The 22,534-nt window shown below is 43.5% G+C and overlaps 1 protein-coding gene and 1 long non-coding RNA gene across 4 annotated transcripts in view; one reads left to right on the plus strand and one right to left on the minus strand.

Annotated features, from left to right (window-relative positions):
- Nucleotides 1–12,582, minus strand: LOC119012909. The gene is made up of 3 exons (XR_005072631.1): nt 11,938–12,582; nt 317–438; nt 1–103 (listed from the first exon to the last, which is right to left on the minus strand). It is a non-coding gene; the product is annotated as an uncharacterized LOC119012909 (long non-coding RNA).
- aig1 (androgen-induced 1 (H. sapiens)) overlaps nt 11,358–22,534 on the plus strand; it is an 18,968-nt gene continuing 7,791 nt past the window's right edge. Inside the window, exons 1-3 of one of the 3 annotated variants that reach the window (XM_037087123.1) lie at nt 11,358–11,706; nt 16,632–16,787; nt 20,235–20,336. In XM_037087123.1, the coding sequence (XP_036943018.1) occupies nt 11,566–11,706; nt 16,632–16,787; nt 20,235–20,336 (399 nt within the window). In that variant the 5' untranslated portion in view covers nt 11,358–11,565. Of the gene's footprint in view, nt 11,707–14,816; nt 14,966–16,631; nt 16,788–20,234; nt 20,337–22,534 lie in introns of those variants that run through there. The other 2 variants (XM_037087125.1, XM_037087124.1) reach the window with 2 other exon arrangements.

The raw sequence follows: 22,534 nt of genomic DNA on the forward strand, positions 1-22,534 counted from the left end.
TATGTGCAACTACAAGAAGCCATCTTGTTCGCCTCTTTTCCACATTTAAGGTGAATCCTCAGTATTCAGACAACAACCCCACTCCAGCTCCGAGGCCTTTCATCTGTAAAACACATTTGAGAATACAGAGAAGCTCATTTAGGCAGCCCTCCTGCTAATAAATTAAATCAGGCCTGATAAGGTCCTTTTTTTTTGCCTTTGGAAAGGTTCAGATGCAGCTGCCCCTTTGTGCTAATAAACTACATTAGCTCTTGTAAGCGCCTTTTAGCAACAGGTGGCAGCTCTGATAGGTCACCGGAGACAAAGCGCCCTGTACCTGATGCTCCACAGGTTCGATTACGACAACGCAGAGCTTCAGCCAAAGGCCCGCGATGGGAACTGCGGCACTCGGGCTCTGACGTAACCATGTCAGCCTCCTTCAAATAGCTCCCATTGTACCTGGGAACAGATAATGACACATAATGATCTGATGAATGTCTCGGTGGCATCCATCCATTCACAGTGCCGTGAGAAGTCATTCAAGATGCGGCCGATCGAGGCGGAGGGAGAGATGTGGCTCGGCGGGGGAGAAGTCACCGACGGAACAATCAACAATCAGAAGTCCTTTGACCTTTTGTTGCCGAGTTTCCACTGATGTGACAGGTTTTACATGCGAAGTGAATCCTCTATTGATAACCTAAATGTTCCTGCTTCGATAATGGACTGTTTTTTTTGGCTATTCCACATTTTTCTCCCAAGCCCAGGTGTATCAGTCGCTGAAGAAATAACACGACTAACACTTTGAAACTGTGCGATACACCAGAGTCACTATACACTGTCAATTATTAGAGACATGAAATAAACATCCTGGGCCAGATGAATCATGAAACATGTCGATACGCCTCCCCGATTCCTTGATCTTCATTTCAAGGAGTGCGAGCGTGTGTGCATGTGTTATTCGCACCCTGCAGAGTGGAGTCTGCAGGGTGCGAATCCCACCTCTGCTAACAGTTTTTGCTCTGGTTTTAATCTGCTGGATTCTCTACAAACACCGCAGCTACTGAACACTGTATGTCATCATGTGATTTTAATTATTCTGAAGTACATCAGATGATTTCACCCCCCCCCCGAAAAACAACTATAGCTGTATGTTCATCCCACCAATGACTGTCATTTTCAGTCAGCAGTCAGGAAGCTACAGTCTTGGTTGCAAATGTAGGAGCAGAAGCTATTGTGGTTAGCGAGCAATCGCATGCCTGTGCAGTTAGCAAGAGCAGCTGATATGGGTGTAATGTCTGGGTTTGGTTTTGATCAAGTTGAGTAAGAGTGTTGTGCACGGCCAAGCTTAACGATCCAAACTAATAATCTGAGCTTTACGTTTGTTTGGTTGAATTTCTATCTCTCTCTTGCCACAGCACTGGGCTTGTGCTCTGATTAGGTCTAGGCACAACATCGCTCGACTAGGGTGAGGAAAACATCATCCTTGGCTTTAAATACCTGTCTATTCTCAGTTATAAGCACATCATTTGAAATCGATATGCCACTTGCGCAACACAACCTCGGACGCATCTGTGTTTTTGAATAAACGTTCACTGCTAACGTTACATCCTGGTGACTGGGCTGAACATGAACCTGTTTGGCTGCATAGTTCTTTGTCGCGCTCGCTGCAAATTTTTATGTCGCTATTGTTCATGGATGGACAGAGATCCTGCATGTACTGTATGTATGATAGGTGCTGGAGGTCAGACTGCAAAATGATTTCAATGGAAACTGCTCACTCACTGAGCATAATAAAGTTTTTCCACTTTTTGGTTTATATCAAGAAACCTCAAAAAGAAGACAAGTCAGGACTACAGCTGGACGAGGATCGATGCATCGATGCTTGGTGTTCACAGTCAAAGTTGATGGACAGTGTATATTATCATTGCCATCTTGTTGCTGCTGTTTACATTTCCCATGATGCACATTCAAAAGATGTGCATGTATATTTGTAGATACAGCAAATCGGCAGCCCCCAACCTTTTTTGCACCACGGACCGGACATTATTTTACAGACTGGGGGGGTGAGCTGGATTACACGGTAGTAAAATACAATCACACAGCGAATACGTCAAGGGGAACAGATGGATGTTAATAAAAGAGAATCTGTTTTTCAAAATAAAAGAGCTCACAGAGTGTGTTTGTCAATATAATGGAAATAAAATAACTTCTAACGGACCGGTACTGCTCCACGGCCTGGTGGTTGGGGACCACTGCAGTAAATAACTGTATTTATGTACTGTAATTAGTGTAGCATTAAGGAGTTTACACACTTTAATGTTGTGATGCAACCCTGCATTATATAATGACAAATAAATGACCCCAGACTGTGGCGACAGCTGTATTGAAGTCTATTGGAGATCTTCTGAAAAAAAAAATGCCTTTAGAAAATGAAGGAACACACCTAAGAGAGGAAGTCAACCACTGATTTTTTTTTTTTTTACCGACATGTTGTCCATCCTGCTATTTGAATAGAATGGCTTCTGTTTATAATTGCAGACTCATCAGTGATATTTGGTCAGACTGGCGATATTACTTAGTCTTGTTAATTATTTGGAGAAAAAAAACAAGGTGTTGACCTACACTCTACAGCCTGTTATATCATTTTCTTGAGGCATTATCTTATCAGAAGTCATACAACGTTAGATATGTTGGGTTTTAGTGCACTTCTACGTCTATCTCCCATCGACTTCAATACAGCCGTCACCACAGCCTGGCCCCAAAGAAAGATTCAGTGACATGATAACCACTCCTTCTTTTTTTGATTCCTCGCTTTGCCTCTGCAGCCCAATTCAGATGTGCAGTAGTGTTTCTCTGCTTGGCCCCACCTAAAAACAGCCCCACGGGGCCATTATACTTCACTTTGGGATGATGTCACACACATGAACTCCCATTTCTAGGCTGTGGGAAAGTTTTGCAAACATAAAACCTTCATGGTGTAAAAAAATCTTTAACACAAAACAGTAACAACAGACCTCGCTGAAGTCGGGGGCGTCGTGTCAACAGTTTCTCAGACGTCTCCTTTGGAAATGAGAAAAACATTTTCTCATCGCAATACTGCCACTTCGGCAAAAGTGGCGACAACGCTGAGCAGTGGCAACATATCAGAGAAATGATATTATATTACTGGATTATAATTAATGATGCATTATTTTATAGACATCAGTAAGGGTGCTTATCATTTGAGCTACTTTGTGTGCTGCAAGGTACCTTATTCAATAAAAATGCAGTTTTTTATAAGTTTATTGGTATTTAATATCAGTAATCTGAATCTGAATGTAATCTGAGTAAATGCACTAACTTTTAATTTCCACCACTAGATAGACAGATGGATAGATAGATCTCTGACTCCCAGTGAAAGTCTCAGCCAATAGGCCTGCTTATCCTTGGTGTGTGTGTGTGTGTGTGTGTGTGTGCTGGCCAGCGATAAGTGGATTAACGTCGGCCATTTCCCATAAGAGGCTCATCGGGATGTGACCTCATCACCGGTGACCCCGGAGTCCCCATGGCGACGCCGTGGCAACACAGCACCATGGCGACTGAGAGCTGCTGCAGCAGCCTCTGATGCTGCAATTTGCATCTGCTTTTCATCTGAAGCCCTGGACGCTGCAGGCTGACGCTGCTGTTTGACGTAAACTGTGTAGATCCTGTATGTTATGGAAGTGAATATCCAGGTGTAGCTGCACACTCATTAAACAGACCTCCTCAGTGATATTTGTCAAACTCTGAAAAAATTATTCCATCTTCAACAACTGATGTCATTTGCCAGCAAATGTCTCCAGATGACTCATTACTTTCATAATCTGCTTAGCAGCTGTCGTTCTGATGAAGTAGGTGTTGAGTTTTTCACATACGCCATTTGACTTTAAACGCCGATGATTTCGTCTCGTTATATGCGGCTCCAGGAGGTTATGAATGTTAACGTGTCTCTTTGCACAGTCAGAAAAACAATTCACTGATTATACGAAGACAAATAAACCGCCCTGATTCAGAATTAAGGCTGTTTCTTGTGTGATCAAGTTGACTATCAGTACTGTCCAGTTAAAAATATAGTGCTGGAATATAGACAGTAATGATAAATACAATTTCAATAAAAATGTAAATAGTAATATGGCTGTGAAATACAAAACCACCAAATAGATTGGAAGCCAAAGCTGTTAAACACAGTACTCTATTTGTACAACTTCCTGAGAACAATAATGGACGAGTCAAAGAAGACCACAACAAGCTTTAGAGCTTTTCCGGTGGCACAAATGTTGCCAAAATATGACTGTGTGGAGCTTCAGCAGAGGAGTGGATGATTCTGCAGCAGTGGTTTGAGAAGCAGTATTGACTTTTTTTGTCTCCTGTTCAAACTTGTCACAATTGGAATCCATTAATTGACTGAGGCTACAGCCAAGAAGCACTCATGTGGTTGTATTTTTGACATGGGGAGTCTATGCGTCATATTCCTGACGTTGGTTTATGATTTTTGTATTTTAAACAGGAAGGAGAAGGCTTTAGAGATCAGAAGTAATGAATTAAAAAATATCAGCATACAACCTATGAACTGAAAAGTCTAGAACGTAACACAATTTAAAGGCAGCATGAATTTAAAGGTGCACTATGTAGTTTTGGTGAAGAGACTTTAATTACGGGAGAAACTATTTTTTATATCTATACACACAAAATAAACAACCCCCTTTTGTTTTTCATGCCTGGATAAACAAACAACACAATTTCATACTGTTTTACTTTGTTTATATGTGGCGGACCCTGCCATCTCTCTAGCTTCAAACACTCCTCTGAGAGCAGCTTATTTATTCACTAATGGAAAAAATAATATGTCTGAGTTTGTATTACTTGATTGTAGTAGTACTTGAGTAGTAGTGTAGTGTAGTACTTGATTAAAACTGTATAATTAAAACTTTGAGTTTGAATTTCCTCTCGAAAACCACACAGTGCCCCTTTAAAGGTGCAGTACGCAAGATAAAAATGAATAAACTGTCAAAAGAATGTGAACAATAATGTGACTTAATGACATCTATGCATCGCGTTGCGGAGACTTCTACTTAAGTTTGCATTCTAACCAGCTAGCCCTGCCCCCGTCCCGGTTAGAAAGCTACCATGCTAGTGATGTAAACACCAACACTTCCTGGCACTCCAAGGTCCCTGTCCAGACTGCAAGCTGGAAGGCTATCTGAACTCACAGTTAGAAAGAAGACCCTGAAGAAAGAAGAAGCTGTTGCTCCTGTCAGGCCATCTTCTTGTTAGAAAAGAACAACTCACTAATTTACTGCAAGTTTTCAACAGACCTTTGGACATTAGGCAACTCTAGTTTGGTCTCCACCACCAGTTTTAATTCTCGATTCCTCAACTTCTAAATGTTTCTACTTTCTTCCCTGTCCGTTAATGTGTGTCTGGTGAGTGGATGTGAGTGTCCAGTGGGTTCATCAGAGTTTGTTTGTTGCGAAAAGCCGCCTGCAGCTGCTGGAACAGGACTCCTGAAACCAGCGAGCCTGAGTCATATGAGATAAATTCGCCATATAAAGCTAAATCATGAGCAAAAAAAAAAAAAAAAGAGGCTCAAAGAAGTTATGTGGGTTCATCTTTTTGAGTCATTTCACATTACACATTAGATAATAGCCCACAAGAAATACTGAGCGCAGCTTTGCAAAGAGTGAGCTCATTACACGGATGACTCAAAGATAATGCTAATTGTCAACAGCTACTTAGCATTAGCCGCCTATGACACGAAGATGAATTCCGATGCCAATCCTCTCATCCGACGGGGTATCGGCGAAAGTAACGAGTGTGGCCGCAATCCCGGGAAGTGAGTCATGTGTCACACTTTAATGTGATGGTTGAAGTCCCAGACTGGAACGCTAAATCCTCTCTATTCACCGATGGCATTCACTGTACAGTTTAAAGAAAAACAACCCATCAACGAGGAACCTGCTGAGTAGTTACGGGAAGTTGTGAATAATCCTTTACATAAGAGAGGTGGACACACACACACACAAACACACACACTCACACACTGCCTCGGGCTCTTGTCCTGGAGTCGAACTGTAACGCTCTGCAAGACAAAGCACTTCTGTGACAGCTGACTGATTACTAATGCTTACTCATACACTCTCACACTCACAGGAACACACACACACACACACACACACACACACACAGAGGGCGAGACCGCTCCCCTCGCCACCACACCTAGTTTTTCTCCTGGATTGACAGTAAACACACTGTTTTCGCTCGCGCGCACACACACACACACACACACACACACACACACACATACATTGTGTATCTTTCCATCTGCTTTTCTTTTATCCACTTCATGCAGCCACATCAATACCTGTCAGTGTGTCTTTCTCCATACACACACACACACACTCATGCGGGCGCTGTCATCAGTGTATTGAGGTGTGGCCCAGGTGTTACATAAGAGCTCGGAGGGTAAAGGTCAAACTACCTGAAGAGATAACAGTTTGAGGAGGACATCCTCAGAGGGCGTGGGTGAGCTCAGGGGGTAGACAGATAAATAGAGAGACGGACAGTAACACACACACACACACACACACACACACACACACACAGACAGCACTATGACCGTCAGTCTCGGTGTCCTTCTAGCTGTTTGGGGCTAAACAGCGCCCCTTACTGGTCAGCCTCAGTACTGACACTGATACCCAGTGGGTTCATTCAAACCGTTAAATTGTTTTATTTTTTGTGAAGATTTCAGGTAATTAATGACTGGAATGTACTTTGACAAATCAAATCAATCATATATAATGTAATCATTGGCAGTGAAGCTACTTCTATTATCAGTGTAGCTTCAGTGTGGTAATATGCTGCCGTACTGTAGCTACTGCAGCTCCACTGCAATGTGAATGGAAGTGATCACAATAGTTGTGACTGTTGCTGCTGACGTTATCATACCGCACAAAATAAGTCTGTACCAAGTGTATTTTCTCACCAACCAAGCAACAGACTTTGGTTTAGAGAAATGTATCTCGTCCCACATCCTAATGTAAATGAGAGACATTTAATTTAAGAGCTATGCAAAAAGTATTAATATTTCTATCTCTGTAAGTCTCGCCGGAGGTTTGACCAGATTAAACATGGCTGGTTCCGGCTTCTTAAATGTCAAGATCTGCTGCTTTTCTTTGTCTTTTGTAATTTACTCTACAGAGAAATCCAACAGATTTTGTAGAAACTACTTTTTAGAGATGAAAAAGTCAATTCTTTTTACCTTTATTGTTCTGTGTTTTGAAAATGAAGATTTATTAATTCTTTGTGCATTTTAGGTTTGATGAGCTACTACGAAACCCTTGCCAAAATGAAACCTAGGCTTTTTTTTATGAATGTGTATGTGTCAAGCCTCTGTGTAAAAGCATAATTACAATGAAAGAGGCACTTTTAATATTTACCGTATATTCGTTATTGGGTAAAACTAATTTTAAATGGGAGTACTACGGGCACTTTAACCATAGCATGAAAATTGCTATTTTTAAAACACTAAGAAGGCTCGACACAACATGACGTGAACACAGAGTTTACTAAAAAGAAGGTTTTTGAACAACTCAACTCAAGCAGTTGCTTGTTCCGCTAGCCATCACTTCTGCCAGAAGTGTTGATCTCCAAATGTAACATGGAGGACAGTTATGGTGGAACGCTACCCTCTTCCGGCAACAATGCGATGCCATATAGCTAAGACCTTTCTGGCTTTTTATTTTAGCATTGTTTCGTATATGAGGCTCCTTTTTCAACTTCAAGGTCAATATTGTTTTTCACTAATGACTAAACATTACATTTTCCGTGCATTTATATGGAGCTAAGCTTTAGGAGCGGTCCACCTTAACTCACCTCCATCTTACGTCACATTCGGAGATGGATACTTCTTATACAGTCTGCTTAAACTGTTTGTACAGTCTTGCAACCAGAACAGGTGAGCTGAATCTCCACCCACCAGGTTCCTGGAGGGAGGGGTGGTCACAGATGTACTACTGGTGCGTTCCATTGCAAGATTGTTCAGCGTAAAAGAACACGGATGCTTGCTGCGGCCTACCCCTAGGTCTCCTCCCAGATGGACGTGCCAGGAACACCTCCCTTGGAAGGCGCACTGGTGGCATCAACATTAGATGCCCGAACCATCTCGACTGGCTCTTTTCCACGCAGAGGAGCAGCGAATCTACTCCGAGTCCCTCCCAGATGACTGAGCTTCTCACCCTACCTCTGAGGGAGAGCCTAGACACCCTGCGGAGAAAAAAAACATTTTGGCTGCTTGTACCTGAGATGTTGTTCTTTTGGTCATGACCCATCGCTCATGACTCATGACCAAAGCTGAGGGTGGGGACGAAGACTGACCGGTAGATCAAGCGCTTTGCCTTCCGGCTCAGCTCCCTTTTCGTCACACCCTCACTCCTCCGCTCACTCGTGAACAAAACCCAGAGGTACTTAAACTCCTTCACTTGGGGCAAGGACTCATTCCCCACCCGGGGAGGGGGAGGAGGAGTGCAAACAGCGACTGCAAAATTGTATTTACATTTCACAAACAAACACTAAACGATGTGAAAAACTGATGAAGCGGGTTAAAAGTAATCGTTCACCGTGTGCGCCGCCACACTGCTGTGACGCCATCTGTGTTAATGTCGGCGAACTGCGGCTTTGGAACTCGAACAATTAATGAGTTAATATCAGTGGTGCAGTTCATTTTACTGTGAAACTACGCTCTGTAACGCTCTACGCTTCTTCCCACATGGTAAAAAAATGATGAAGAAACTTTAATCAGTAGAACCAACTGCACAGTACAATACAGTAACATGCTGACCCCGTCTCACTTTCTCTTTCTCTCTCTTCCAGTCAGCAGAGTTTCCACAGTGGAACATTTCTGCAGAATGAAGGAGGAAGACAAGGAGGAGGAGGAGGAGGAGGAGGAGGAGGAAGAGGAAACATGTTGCTGCCAACTCCTCTGAGACCCCACAGAGCTGCTGCCATAGTGCGTGTGTGTGTGTGTGTGTGTGTGTGTGTGTGTGTGTGTGCGCACTGTGAAGGGGGAAACTGACATCCTGGCTGGTACAGAGAGGCTTATATCCACAATGGGAAACTGTACACACATGCACTCACACACTCACAGACACACACACACACACACACACACACACACACGCTCCTGGATTCTCATGGATCTACGAGGGTCAAAATATTCCGTCCAATCATTCCGGCATTTTCCACAACCCTCTTCCAAACCCCAAACAAGCTGCGTGGAGATCTCTGCCCCACAACAGTCAGGTTACTGGTTTAAACCCTCCATCTGAGCAGGAAGCTGGTTCTCCGCAACCCCTCAAACAATCTGCCGAACATCTCCTTCAGCTGTGTCATTAATGTGAACGGACGCTTACACCCAAACCAAGTCGCTCCTCCCCTCTGGTCAGAGGATCGAGAAGTCTCCATCTCCGCAAGCTCCACTGCTGTGGGTTCAAACGCGATGACTGAGAACAGTTGGAAATCCAACATCTGGATAATCACTCAGGCCTAATCTGCATTGCCCCGGCCCGGAGCCCTGCTGACTGAAACACAGTCAGAAACATAACAGCAGAGGTGTTTGATTAGATTTTTTTTCTTCCTTTTTTTTAAGCCAACGGGGGTGTTCTTCCAGGAGCCATTAAAACATCACCTGAATGAACACATGGGGAGCACGGTGGTGTACTCCGGTTCCCCCACCATCGAAACACATAAGCTACGTTAGTTCTCGATGGACGCCACCGCTGTCTGGTGCTCCCTCAGGATGGGTTAAATCCGCATTGCCACTTTCACTATGCTGTACATTGTATGACATGGGATCAAATGAAGACTCTTCACTGTCGTAAAACTAGAGTGAGAAGGTCTTACACAACATACGACTGAACCGCATCGTGGATCACAATCAGCCCGGACCAGACAAATGCGAGCGAGGCTGTTAAACACTCGCCCCCCCCTATAAACCGAGGAGCTCCCTGTTCTTATAAAAGGAGTGTTTTTCATTATGCTCCCTGTGAGAGTGCCAGCCTGATGTTCGACAGCGCCGTGACCCAGTTCAGCATGTTCCTCTGGCTCGCACGGCTGGTGGAATGACTGAAGCGCTTCCTGACGACACCCTGAGTGTCACGGTTGAAATATCGCCTTTTACAGCTACACATGTCCAAAGACATGTTGCCCTAACTTGACTCAGTTTTGAACTTGTCACCGTGTCAAGACAGCTATTAATCTTCAAAAACACCAGATCAGCGCTCGCGGCACTCACCAGAAGTCACTCAGCTGTCACTGCCCAAAAACACTCTTTGCCTTTTCTTACGCAACAGCGTGCAACATGAGCCGAGCACTGAGAGCAGGCTGACTGTCTCACCTGCATGCGAATGGAGCATCACAGATAGACTTCAACTGATCTTGTCTGAAGCAGAAATCTAAGATGGTTTGATTAAGATTTCGTAATGTACATAACATATTAATCATTGAACGCTTTGGGGGAACACTCCTTCTGTCTATTTTATTGTTATTATTTTACTTGTTTATGTAGATATTCTGATCTAATGTCTCTGAGACTTTTTCACTTTATTTTAGTATGTCAAGCATGTCCCAAATCCTGTTTCAGGCACTGCAGTCTAACCTGCACTCTCTGTCTTTTAAGACATGGTATTAGACGGCAGCATCCGTCTTATAATGATATTATAGTGCAATTCATCTCATCTGTTCAATCAAAAAGCAATAATAATAATTATTATTATGGGCTCAAATTAAAAAAAGTTACAATTATGGGATTGAAAAGTCAGGAGTGATCTCCTGATTTCAGTTTTTCAATGTATAATTCAGATGTTTATGTCACAATTCAGATTGTATCTCGTGATTTCGACTTTTGATCTCATAATCTAGACTTTTTATCCCATAATTTTAAATTCTAATGCAAGCATTTTGATTTTTTTTTATGTAAGAATTCTTATTTTACATGACACACATGGGCTACATACTATGTTTACTTCTTAATTTCATCAATCAGACTTTTAATTTTGTACTTTGTTTCCACATTTTATATATTTTTTTTCTATCTCATAATTTGGATGTTTTATCTTATAATTGATGGACTGTCGATTGTTTTCTCATAATTTATATTTTTATCTCATAGTTTATACTTTAGTCTCATAATCTAGTTTTTTTTATCATATAAATTACATTTTTCAAAAAAAAAAAAAAAGTTATGTCATATTTATTCTTTCATAGGGAACATACAGGCTACATATTATTTTAAATTTTTACCAAGGCCAAGTTTTCTCTCAGCTGTACGTCTTGAATGGGCTGCAGGCAGATCGGATCGCCCCCCCCTCGCCGTCACCCTCCCCTTCTCCTCCTCCCCCCCTCCTCGTCCGCCTTGCATCATCACCATAACACGGAAGCAGTAGCCATCCTGGAGGAGCAGGAGAGGTGCAGACCCAGGGAGGGAGGTTAGGACAGGTGAAAACAGGATTAAAGGCGAGCAGAGACGCGGGCAGACGCGGGCGCAGAGACACAGAGACACACTGAGCGAGCATCATGGCGCTGATCCCATCACAGGTTCTCCGGGTCGCCATCCTGCTGTCTTATTTCTCTATCCTCTGCCACTACAAAGCCTTAGACATGCCGGCACACCAGACCTACGGAGGCAGCTGGAAGTTTCTGACCTTCATCGACCTGGTAGGATTGCACATTTTTATCTGAATTCACACCCACATCGCCGCTGAGTCGGCTGAATGGGCTGCAGGGTCGGTGCATCGTGTTGTGATCAGATCGGAATGATTATTCAGCGTTCCCGCCCCCCTGCCTTTGTTCTTCCGGTGCTTGATTCATCGTTAACATAAGAGGAGGTGGTACAGATGCATTCATTTACACTTCGTTGTGTCTGCGGCTGTATTTGAAGCCACGAACGTGGCTGACATGTGCGCTCGCTGTGTTAACGGCTGAACCGGAACAGGTGTTACGGTGCAGAAGGCTCCCCCGTCATCAACGGTCCCCCTCAGGCGGGAGCGCGCTGCTCGTCCGCTGTTGATTCTAACAGCTTTGCTAACCCCCAGAAACTGTGGAGCTCCATGAAATGAATTAATTATGTCATTAATACAACAAACACACGTGTCTTAAAGATGCAAGGTGTAAGAATTTGAGTTTAAAACAATCAACAATTGGACATTAAACTGTGCTGCAAAGATATCTGTTGAAGTTAGCTAACCAGTTAGCTCGTTGACCCTTTGTACCTCAAGAGGTGATAAGTCAGAGAGTAAAAAACACAAACACTTCCTGCACAATCAGCTAACACAACTGCTAGCTGCGCGAGCTAACTTGCTAATAGCAGCTGCAGCTAGCAGCAGTCAGCGGTTGCTCTGGTGATATGCTGCTCCCCATGTAACATGGTCGTTTATACAGCAGTAACACATGGAACAGAGTCAAATATACATTCGTATGCATTGAGAATGAGTTAGGGATATTTGGAGGTTTTAGTATTTCACTGCACCTTTTTAAAATTTTCACTAAAAACAAAACAAAAGAAACATAAAAAGAAAGACAGATATGCTGAAACTGTAAACTGACAAAAAGTATAAAAAGTACCATGCTTAAAATTCAAGCTAAAGCTAATTTGGAACCCTGTTATTCACATATGGAGACATGGACAAAGCTCAGTGGTGCTTTGAAGCCAAAATGGCTCGTCTTCCCAGGTATGAAAATACCCGTATCATCCGTGTTGTGGAGCCCATAGAGCGCGCGCACTTCAGCACCCCAGCTAACTTGAACAGAGAGAGTTATTTAATCCCACATTTTTTTTGTGGGGGGGGTTGTGACGCTCCTTGTAATTGCTGTAATGATGGATACAGTTTAAAGAAGACACAAACACAACTGGCAGTGATCTCAGACAATGTCCACATACATGCGTTCACAAAGAGGGAGTTCTGTTAGCGACTAATTCAGTTAGCCAGTCATTCAAAAACACAGCTTAATGTCACATAGAGTGAAGGCTATGAACCAGCCGTGACCAGCCAACTCGTGGTGACGTTTCCTTTTTATTTTAGTAAGTAATTTATCATTGGATTGCTTTTTCTTTGTTTTCTGTATATACTGTTGCTCTGCTGTGTTTACTAGTGACTTTTGTGAAGGCTCATTGTGAGGCATTCAAAACATGAGGACAAGCAGCTTGTAATGTCTGAACCTCAGCCCACTTCTTTAAGCCGCTTGTTGTTGGGGGCCATCAGACAAGAATGAAGAATCTGGGTTTTGCCTTGGGTTAGCTAACTCTTTGTTACATTATCAAATGGCAGATTATTTTCAAGATTAATTGTTTTGTTCCTAAAATCTCAAAAAATTGCTCCCCCCAAAATTTCCCAGAGCCCAAAGAGACATCTTCACATTTCTTCTTTTGTCCAACCAACAGTCCAAAACCCAGAGAAAGGCAGCACATTCTTACATTTAAGAAGCTGGAACCATCAAGTGTTTGACATTATTGCAAGAAGAATGACTGAAACGATGAACTGATTGACTGAGTCAAAAATTAATTTTCTTTTGATGGATTAATCAGCTAATCTCACAAAATCGCAACAATTTTATTGCAGTATTTGTCATATACTTATTATATCCAGTGACAACAAGCTATATGTAATAGTAAAACTAAAATATAGATCGGTAATAGGCTGATACCTTGTAACATTTTCTTATAGCAGAAACCTGGCAGTTATCTTATATTTGTGTGTAAGCAATATTGAATTCTGCTGTATTTGTATCATTAAGAAAATATATTTTTTTATAAAGTTTCATGTCTGTCAGGACATAATAAAGCATATGTTAAACTAGAAAACCCTTCTGTTTCTGTTCCTGATTTTTTTTTTTTTTAATTGATAATAATAATATTAAAATTAATTATTGTACCTGAACCCCCTCAATGTCAAACCATGGCAACCCTTGACAAAATAATTCCCTGCAGACGTGTGTGTGTGTGTGTGTGTGTGTGTGTGTGTGTGTGTGTGTGTGTGTGTGTGTGTGTGTGTGTGTGTGCGTGTGTGTGAAACAGCTGTGTCATATTTTCCACATTAGAGCTCTCCTCCTGGTTAACTGTGCCGTTAATGACCTGTACACACCAGCAGCCAGGAAACACACACGGCTACAACATCTGGCTCTTCATCGCACTGTGTGTGTGTGTGTGTGTGTGTGTGTGTGTGTGTGTGTGTGTGTGTGTGTGTGTGTGTGACTGAATGAACACGTGCAAAATAAGCCCTGTAAATAAATGCTACGCCGACACTGAAACATACATGATTGCTTGAGATCTATTTCACAAACGCTGGCACTTAAATCGTTGAACGTCGAGCACCGTCGCTAGCAGAGTTCTTTATAGAAACCCATTGTTTTTGTAGCGAGCAAGCTAAATTCAGCATAGATAGACAAGCGACGCACATGTCGAGAAGGGTACCAGCTCGGTATTTTTAGTCAACAGTCGCACATAATTGGCGGATAATCAGCATCCGGTAGCTTTTAAAGCCTAAATGTCTCCAGCGTGGAGCCGTCCACACACCCAGGGAGGGACATGTGATACTCCCAGCGGAAGATGAAAGGAGAGAGGGGACAGATGGATGTGTGCATCCTCTCCATCCTCCTCCGGTAAAGAAGGTCAGATCCATCACTGCGAACGCATCGATGTGAGCGTTTCATTCCAGCGAAGGAGCTGGTTTCTCTCTCCTCACAGTTCACTGAATGCCCCGCAGCTCCATCTGAATCCGATGTAAAGCAACGTATTTACGATGTGTTTGTTGGCATGGATACCCAAACTGGGTTTAGTATCATTTATGTAATCTCACGCTGATGAATAAGCCTCGCCAGCAGATGTGGACAGCGTTGCATCACGTCCAGGTACTCGCAGCAGCTGCGGGAGGGTTTTCTGCTGCATTTTAAATGAACCTGGTCGGAAGTCAAGTGCAGGGTACGTTTGGCATTCGAGTGGTTTTAAGTTTGAGAACACTGTTGCTAGGTGACGGGCAATAAAATGGAAATTGCTTTGCTCCCATTGTAAGACGGCAAATGATTTTGTGTTTATTGGATTTTAGACATAAACAATGGAAAATTAAAAAATAAATAAATAAATAAATAAAATGAACGTGCCTCCACTGGGCCTGTAATAAAAGATACAATGTTAGCACACAGCCAGGAGCCAAGTTAAAGGCACTAATAATCTGATTGTGTCTTGGAGCCCTGATGAAGACCTAATTGTCGAAACGTGTTGGATTTTTTTAATAACAATAAAGGGCCTGTTAATATTTCCTTCCTCCTTTCTTGATATCTTCTTTTTTTGGAGTGCCCGGATTGATTTTGGAATCAATAATCTGATTTATTCAAAGTGGTCAGTGGAGAAGTGATGACATGAAGGGGGGAGAGACAGAGCGGAAGCAAAAGTACCCGACTCGGGATCAAAAAGGGTGTGTTTAACCACTCGGTCACGGCTTCAGCTTAACTGCCCGTACAAAATCTGTTAAAGCATCTGAAGCAACACAGCACATACTTAGTCGGATGACGGACAATCGACTGCTGTCGGTGTCTACTCCGTGCACCAGCAGAGTGGCAGGAGTCACATTCCACTCGTGACGAGAGTAAAGACAGTCGTCTGACAAAGCGATGGCGGGGGACTTGCTGTCAAAGTGTGAAAAAGTCTCTGTTAGGCAACATTTTGGATTTAAAGCCAGTGCTAATATGGAACATGATAACACGAATGAAGGGAAAGGCGTTGGTTACTTCATTGAGATGTTTGGTGGCGTGCAGCCTGTCGCCCTCAGCTCCTCATCAAACAACTCCATCCTGTCCAAAGGTCACACAGGCTGAATGAAACTACTCCCTGAAGTATTTAAACATTGTTCCGGTGTCAGATGCCAAAAATAATCTTAATGTCTGACAAACTGAGCTGACTAACTACTGCTAGGTAGAAGCGAGGCCACAGTAAAAACAGTGTGCCTCCTCATATTTAATTTTAGATAAAGGTGTTTTTTTTAGACCGAACTCGAGCAAATTCTAGTGAGAAGTGTAACTTTTAGTCCGTGCAACGACCGAAGTGGAGAATTTTACTCTCAAAGACAAGTTCTCTGAGATTTTAAATGCTTCAACTCGAGTAAAAAATGTGCACTTATCCTGTGAATGTGTGACTCCAATTCATGGTCACACATTGACAATTGAAAAGCAGTAAAATATAATAAAACATACAGTTCCTGGTAAGTTGTGCGGCTAACATCTGTACAGTTTGTCGGTTTGAGGATTGAAGCCGGTGTTTCCAGCCTCTCCCCTGAGTTGAGGATGTTGAAGTGACTTGTAGGAATTTACTGACGGAGGCAGGGGGAGGCGAGGCAGGTTCAGGAAAAAGTGGATACAACACAAAATGATTGCGGTGCGGCTTTAATGTCATGACTGCCCCCTCTCATCACGTCCACCTCCTCCTCTCCTCTTCCCTCTTTCCCCCTCTGAAAAATTTCCTGTCTAAGCTCCCCCCCCCCTCCTCCTTCCTCCTCCCCCCTGTCTCTTTTTGAAGTGTCTGTCATGTGAACGAGCTGCGAAAGAGCTTGCTTGAACTCCCTCTCGGCCTCTCTCTCTCTCTCCCTCCGCAGGTGATCCAGGCGGTGTTTTTCGGAGTGTGCGTCCTGATCGATGTGTCCAGCCTGCTGACTAAGGGAGGCGACAGCAGGGAGCAGGAGCGCCAGCTGAGGAAGCTGATCGGCCTGAGGGACTGGATGATGGCTGTGCTGGCCTTCCCCGTCGGAGCGGTGAGGGGATGAATGGATGGATGGATGGAAGCGCACACGTACACACACACAAACGCACAATGGCCCGAGGAAAGGATCCGCCTGGCTTGCAGGAATCAAAGGCCTGACTTGTGTATTTGCAGGATAATCGGCTCGCTTTCTCACCCGTCTCGATCTTCTCTGAAGTACGAACCCAAATGTTGATTCAGGGGGATTTTGCCCTTTGAGCAGACACAGAACAACATTTGTCAGATCAGCATGTGGGTGTCACGAGTGTCGGGCTGTGCTACATTCAAACTTAAAGATTCCCCCTCGTATTTGTCAGGTTTAGACACCACAGAGGAATCCTTGTCTTCTTCCGTGTGTCGCCGACTGAACGTTAAATCCCGGTTCCAGCATCCACACTCGAGGCGGGTTTGCCGCCAAATTTACAAGGGCTGAAAGCTGTCACATCTTCAGGTACAGGATGGGTGCTCTCTTGCAGACATTTGAGACCTTAATGACACTATTCATGAGTCCGCATTTATGCAGACTTTGCTTCAGGTAGTAGCCCGCAGGCCCAGAAAAAGCCATATAAGTCAACCCCTGGTTCATCTCATTGTGACGTGAAACGCAGGGTTAGTTGGGGAAGCCTAGAAGCGTAAAAAAAAACCTATCACACAACTAGGCCCATATCATGGCTGTTCTGGAGCTTTTGATCCTATCACACGATATTCATCAGCAAATGAGCAGTGCAGATTTGTTGCTGCTCATCTCTGTCACACACACACACACACAGGAATTTGGGGGTTGTGATAAGCCTGCCATGTTGATGGAAGTTCAAATGAAGAGATAATCAGTGTTTTGGATCATTGAGGTTATCGCTAGGGCTGCTTGATATTGTCTAAACATTACGACTACATACAGAGAAAGGATGCTGAATCAGAGCCAAAGGGGCATGATTTAAAACGTGAAATTAATAGGAAATCGGACACAAAAGACACATGACTTCAATGCTTGGCTGAAGCTCTAGAAAGGAAATCAGATGACATACTGACCACCGCAAAAAAGACATAAATATAAACTCCATTTCTTCTTCACAGGCTCAAAAAGGCACCTCCTGTCGTGTTGTGTTGCATCTCCACCACACCTCCACAGCTCACAGTTCAGTGGATGATATTGCACGGTGTGTTGTGGGTAGACTGTGACGTCAAAAGAAAAACTGGTAGAATGAGTAGGATTCTGGATTTGGACTTTTGGTCAAACAAAACGAGGAAATTTGGCCGCCTAGAGCAAATCAAACAAATGATCAAAAATGAAAGCTAGTCTGATGGTGTTAAATGTTGGTAACAGTAACGTATCCGGTGCAAGTGTGTTCAGTGTCAACACAGCGATCACTGGGGACCTCCAGCGGCTCGCATCAGTACAATCTGAGTTCAATCTGGCTCTGAACAAACAGAACAGAGGAAACCGTGTCGAATCGTCCTCTGCTGCTTCAGACAGTCAGACGGTGACCTCTGTCCGGTCCTCGGGCTGTTCTCATAACGCTTGCAGACTGAGCTCACATGGTTCTGCCCCACACACACACACACACACACACACAATTGTATTCAAGATTTCAGTTGGCACGGTGCCCTCTAGCTGCCGCACTGAGGCACTTGTACAATTGTCTCACTGCAAGCATATCCTAGGTTTCAGCACACGTGTACACACACACACACACACACACACCCATACACAGACTAATCAACCGCCCCGAGCAACCAGAGTGCCAGTGAGATCCTACATTCTCTCTGACACGCACACTTGGGCACACACACACACACACCTTTAAATGCCGTTGGCTGGCATGGTGCCGTGTGTGTGAGTTGGGCACAGAGTTCAGTTTACACACAGCACAATAGACATGATTATCACCACAGCTAGTGTCTGGAAACCCTGCCTGACTGATATGGAAAGAGTGCGTGTGTGCATGTGCGTGTGTGTGCACGTGAATATGTGTGTATCACTTACATGCATGCATGAGTGTGCAGGTGCATATATCACAGGTGTATGTGCATGCATGTACATATGGGCATCTGTTTTTGTGTAGGGCAGTGTGGAAAGTAGAGGAAGTTTCTGTGTGTGTGTGTGTATGTATGTGTGTGTGTGTGTGTGTGTGTGTGTTTCCTGCCTCCTCCGGCCCGTTGAAAGCAGAGAACTCGCCCGGTTCAGGGTACAATGGTGGGGGCTGGTTCAGATGCCTCGAACTGGAACCCAGATGACGGTCAGGTAATTCCACCCCCGTCCTGCAGAACATGGTCTGGCCCGAGTCCAAACAGTCTGCTGGAGATACATTAGACCGGGAGTTTGTTAGCGTATGGTGCGTTCAGGACACGTGGGGCGGAAGGTGACCGCGACAGCCGGGTCTAGCATCGGGATGTCCTGGACGCTCAGCTTGAGGCCTTGTGTGCCAGCTGGCCCTGTTTGTGTGTGTGTGTGTGTGTGTGTGTGTGTGTGTGTGTGTGTGTGTGTCTGTGTGTGAAGAGAAATAACAAGACTAAACATCTGCAGTCATGCTAGTGCTTCCGAGAGGCTATTATACTCTTTATACACAGCATTGTTTGATGGATTTAAAAAGGAGGGACAGTATAAAACTTCACCACAAGTGTTTTTTTATTTTATTTATTTATTTATTTTTTTCAGAAAACGGCTATAAAACAAATAATCAGTTATCACAAGAGTTGGCAGTAAGAATGTGTTATTTGGCTTTACTCTGGATTCAAGAACTCATAGATCTTTATTTGTCAAATGCGCGTATATAAGAAGTAAAATGTGCATTGAAATGATGATGCTCAGTTACAACTTGAGAGTTACAGGGGATTAACAGTAAAAGCAGTACATGGATAAAATAAGATAAAATAGCATCAAAAAAATTTAAAATGACTTTGTTTCTGGTAACCTCTAATACTGCATTAAATGCAAGTAGGTTAACATGCAATTGTTGCGTCCCATTTACCTCAGAAGTCGGAAGTCAGAGCTGGGAATGACGTCGTCCTGAAGTCGACCCCATTCCAGTATACGAAGGTTGGAAAACCAGTTCTAGCCAAATGAGCCAATCAGGACTGTTTTAATGAGACAGTGATGAATCAGGATATTCTGCGCTGTTTAAGTTTGGAGCAGGTTGTGGTGTCAGTGTCGGTGAGGTTTTCAGATGCAATCAGCTTTTCAACCCAAGGCTGCACAGATTCAACATTATTTTAAATGTGTTGTTGTGTCTTCATAGACTTTGTAGTCTGCAAGTGTGCAAGTTATTATAAAAAAATTAAAAAATGTCTCTCTTCTTTTTCCTGTGATATCTATATAGGTAATGAGTATTGATTGTACATGTTGCTGCATACTTTATGTCGTGTTTTTGTACAGCTGCATGTCGTCGGTGTGTGCTGAATGAGGACTCTAGTGAACTAGTCTGCTAACTTTGTTATTTTCTCTCTGTCTCTCTCTCTCTAGTTTGTGGTGTTTACGTTCTGGAGTCTCTACCTGTACGACAGAGAGCTGGTCTACCCCAGACTACTGGACAACTTCATCCCTCAGTGGCTCAACCACGGCATGGTGAGTCAAAGTTTTAATGAGTTATAATTAGACGCAGCTTCAGGCTCCGGTCGCTCTCTGCCACTACAGTCCAGCACATACCGGTACCTCTGCCAACGGTGCACCAAGCCTCCCGATGCAGAAATGCATTCTTAGTGACCAGAGCTCTTGATTTACCGGTCGGTGCACTCTGCAACCAGTGATGTCCTCAAATGTCTTTAAGAAACTGGAATCAGAGAATCGTGACTCAAACTAGTCAATTGATTTATTGATTGATTTTGATAAGTAGCAACTAATCGATTCATTGTTGCATCTGGAATGTAAAATAAGTCCTGCTTGGATCATTACTCATGTCACCGGAGCATAAACTTTGTGAAGTGGTTGATAAATCTTATCAGTGGTCAGAGCCGGTGCTGGTCAACCTCTGGATTTGAATAGAATCAGCGGCGGGTCGCTGGCTTTGATTTGCCATCAAGAGGAAGTGGGTTTAATCTGATGTTTAGACAGGGGCTGACGCGCTTCGCACATGTCGACTGACTGATAACACCGTCAGCTGCATGTGTGTGTTTATAGCGCCTGTCAGATAGTCGGAAAATGTTCCAGCTCTTTGTCTGCGACATGCAAAAAACGTCCCGATGAAGCTTCCTTCTGCCAGAACGGCATCCACGGAGTGTGTGTGTGTGTGTGTGTGCAGCGAGGCGCAGTGTGTTTCGTTTAAAAAAAAACAAAAAAAACTGATTCCCGTAATACAACTTGAAGTGAAAGAGACAAAGACAGTGGGTGTCTGTTTGTCTCTCTTCCTGTACTCCAGAAGATGATGTAAGAGCTGAGTGGTTGCTATGGCGGCGTCGCCAAGGACCAAAACAACCAGAACATCACCAACGGCCATGTTTCTTTGTGTGTGTGTGTGTGTGTGCGTGTGCGTGAGAAAGGGAGAGACAGAAAAACGTGAGGAAGCCTGTGCGTGTGCCTTTGTGAAACGTTGTGTGCACATACGTGTGTGTGTGTGTGTGTGTGTGCGTGCGCGAGTCGAGTCCTGTTGTAAATATTTTGCGGTATACCATGGTATCACTGTTGTTTGTCTATACCGGCTGCCACGGCAACCATGTTGCCATTCCCATTGGAGGAGGGAGGGGTTGAGTGATGTCGAGGGAGGGAGAGGAAAAAGACGTTTCAATAAATTTGTTCACCAGTCACCACAATAGAGTAATTGAAAGTGAGTCACTGGTGGCTTTATAGACTTGTTATTGATTTATTATTATCTGTAACACTGATTGCTGAGCTCACGGCTTAATTGTTTCACACAAACCGGAGCGAAGAACTTGTGCAGTTTTAGTCAGTTTTAGTTTTGGTTTAGTTTTTCCCTCCCCGCTACCGTTGCTATGCAGGGAGCTAAACACACAAAAGTCGAAGCAGCTGCAAGACTATAAAAATTGACACCGACAACAAGTTCAGTGATTATGGTTGCAAATCAGAAAAATATGTCAGAGACGAGAGTTTAACCAAACATCCCGATCCAGTACATGGGTTTGTGTCCTTTTGAAAGGCTCTGAGCTGTCAGAGGCTCTGTAAGTGCTTCTGTCATAAATCTATAGGAGTCTGAACAAACACAATTTGAATCCGTTTTTCTCACCAGAGCTTTTTAATGCAGAAATAAGCCTGCTGATGACCTGTAACGGTCCCTTTTTGTTTAACTGGAAGACACAATGGGCGTTCATCATATAGGCCCAAGTTCAAATGCAACAACAACGTCACTGAAAAATGTGGACTAAACAGTTGTTTATCTAAGGAAATATTCAGGCGCCTGGAAAAAAAAAAAAAAGCAATTTTATGACCTCAAAACACCCCTGCCTGAGAGAAACACGAGCATTAAACTCATTACAATTCCTTATTTCCCTGTTTAAACTAATGTTATGCATATAAACTAGTCAAAACAAGTGCTCATGTGAAAATGACACTACTTGCATAATTTTCAACTTTAGAGCTTTAAAAACTGATATAAACTACATATTACTGGATGTGAAATCTGATTGGCTACATGATGCATCAACTATCTGGAGACGAAAGAAGAGAGAGCGGGTCACTTGTCTACTTGATAACTCGTTGACCGTTGCAGGCTCTAGGGTGGGCGTAGAAGCTCGTATCTGCTCAATATGAGCTGTCAGTGAAATGGATCTCCAGTGTAGAGGGATAATGCTGTGAAAGAGAGTCTTTTTAGA

This window comes from Acanthopagrus latus, chromosome 22, assembly GCF_904848185.1.
Source record: "Acanthopagrus latus isolate v.2019 chromosome 22, fAcaLat1.1, whole genome shotgun sequence".
Classification (NCBI taxonomy): Eukaryota; Metazoa; Chordata; class Actinopteri; order Spariformes; family Sparidae; genus Acanthopagrus; species Acanthopagrus latus.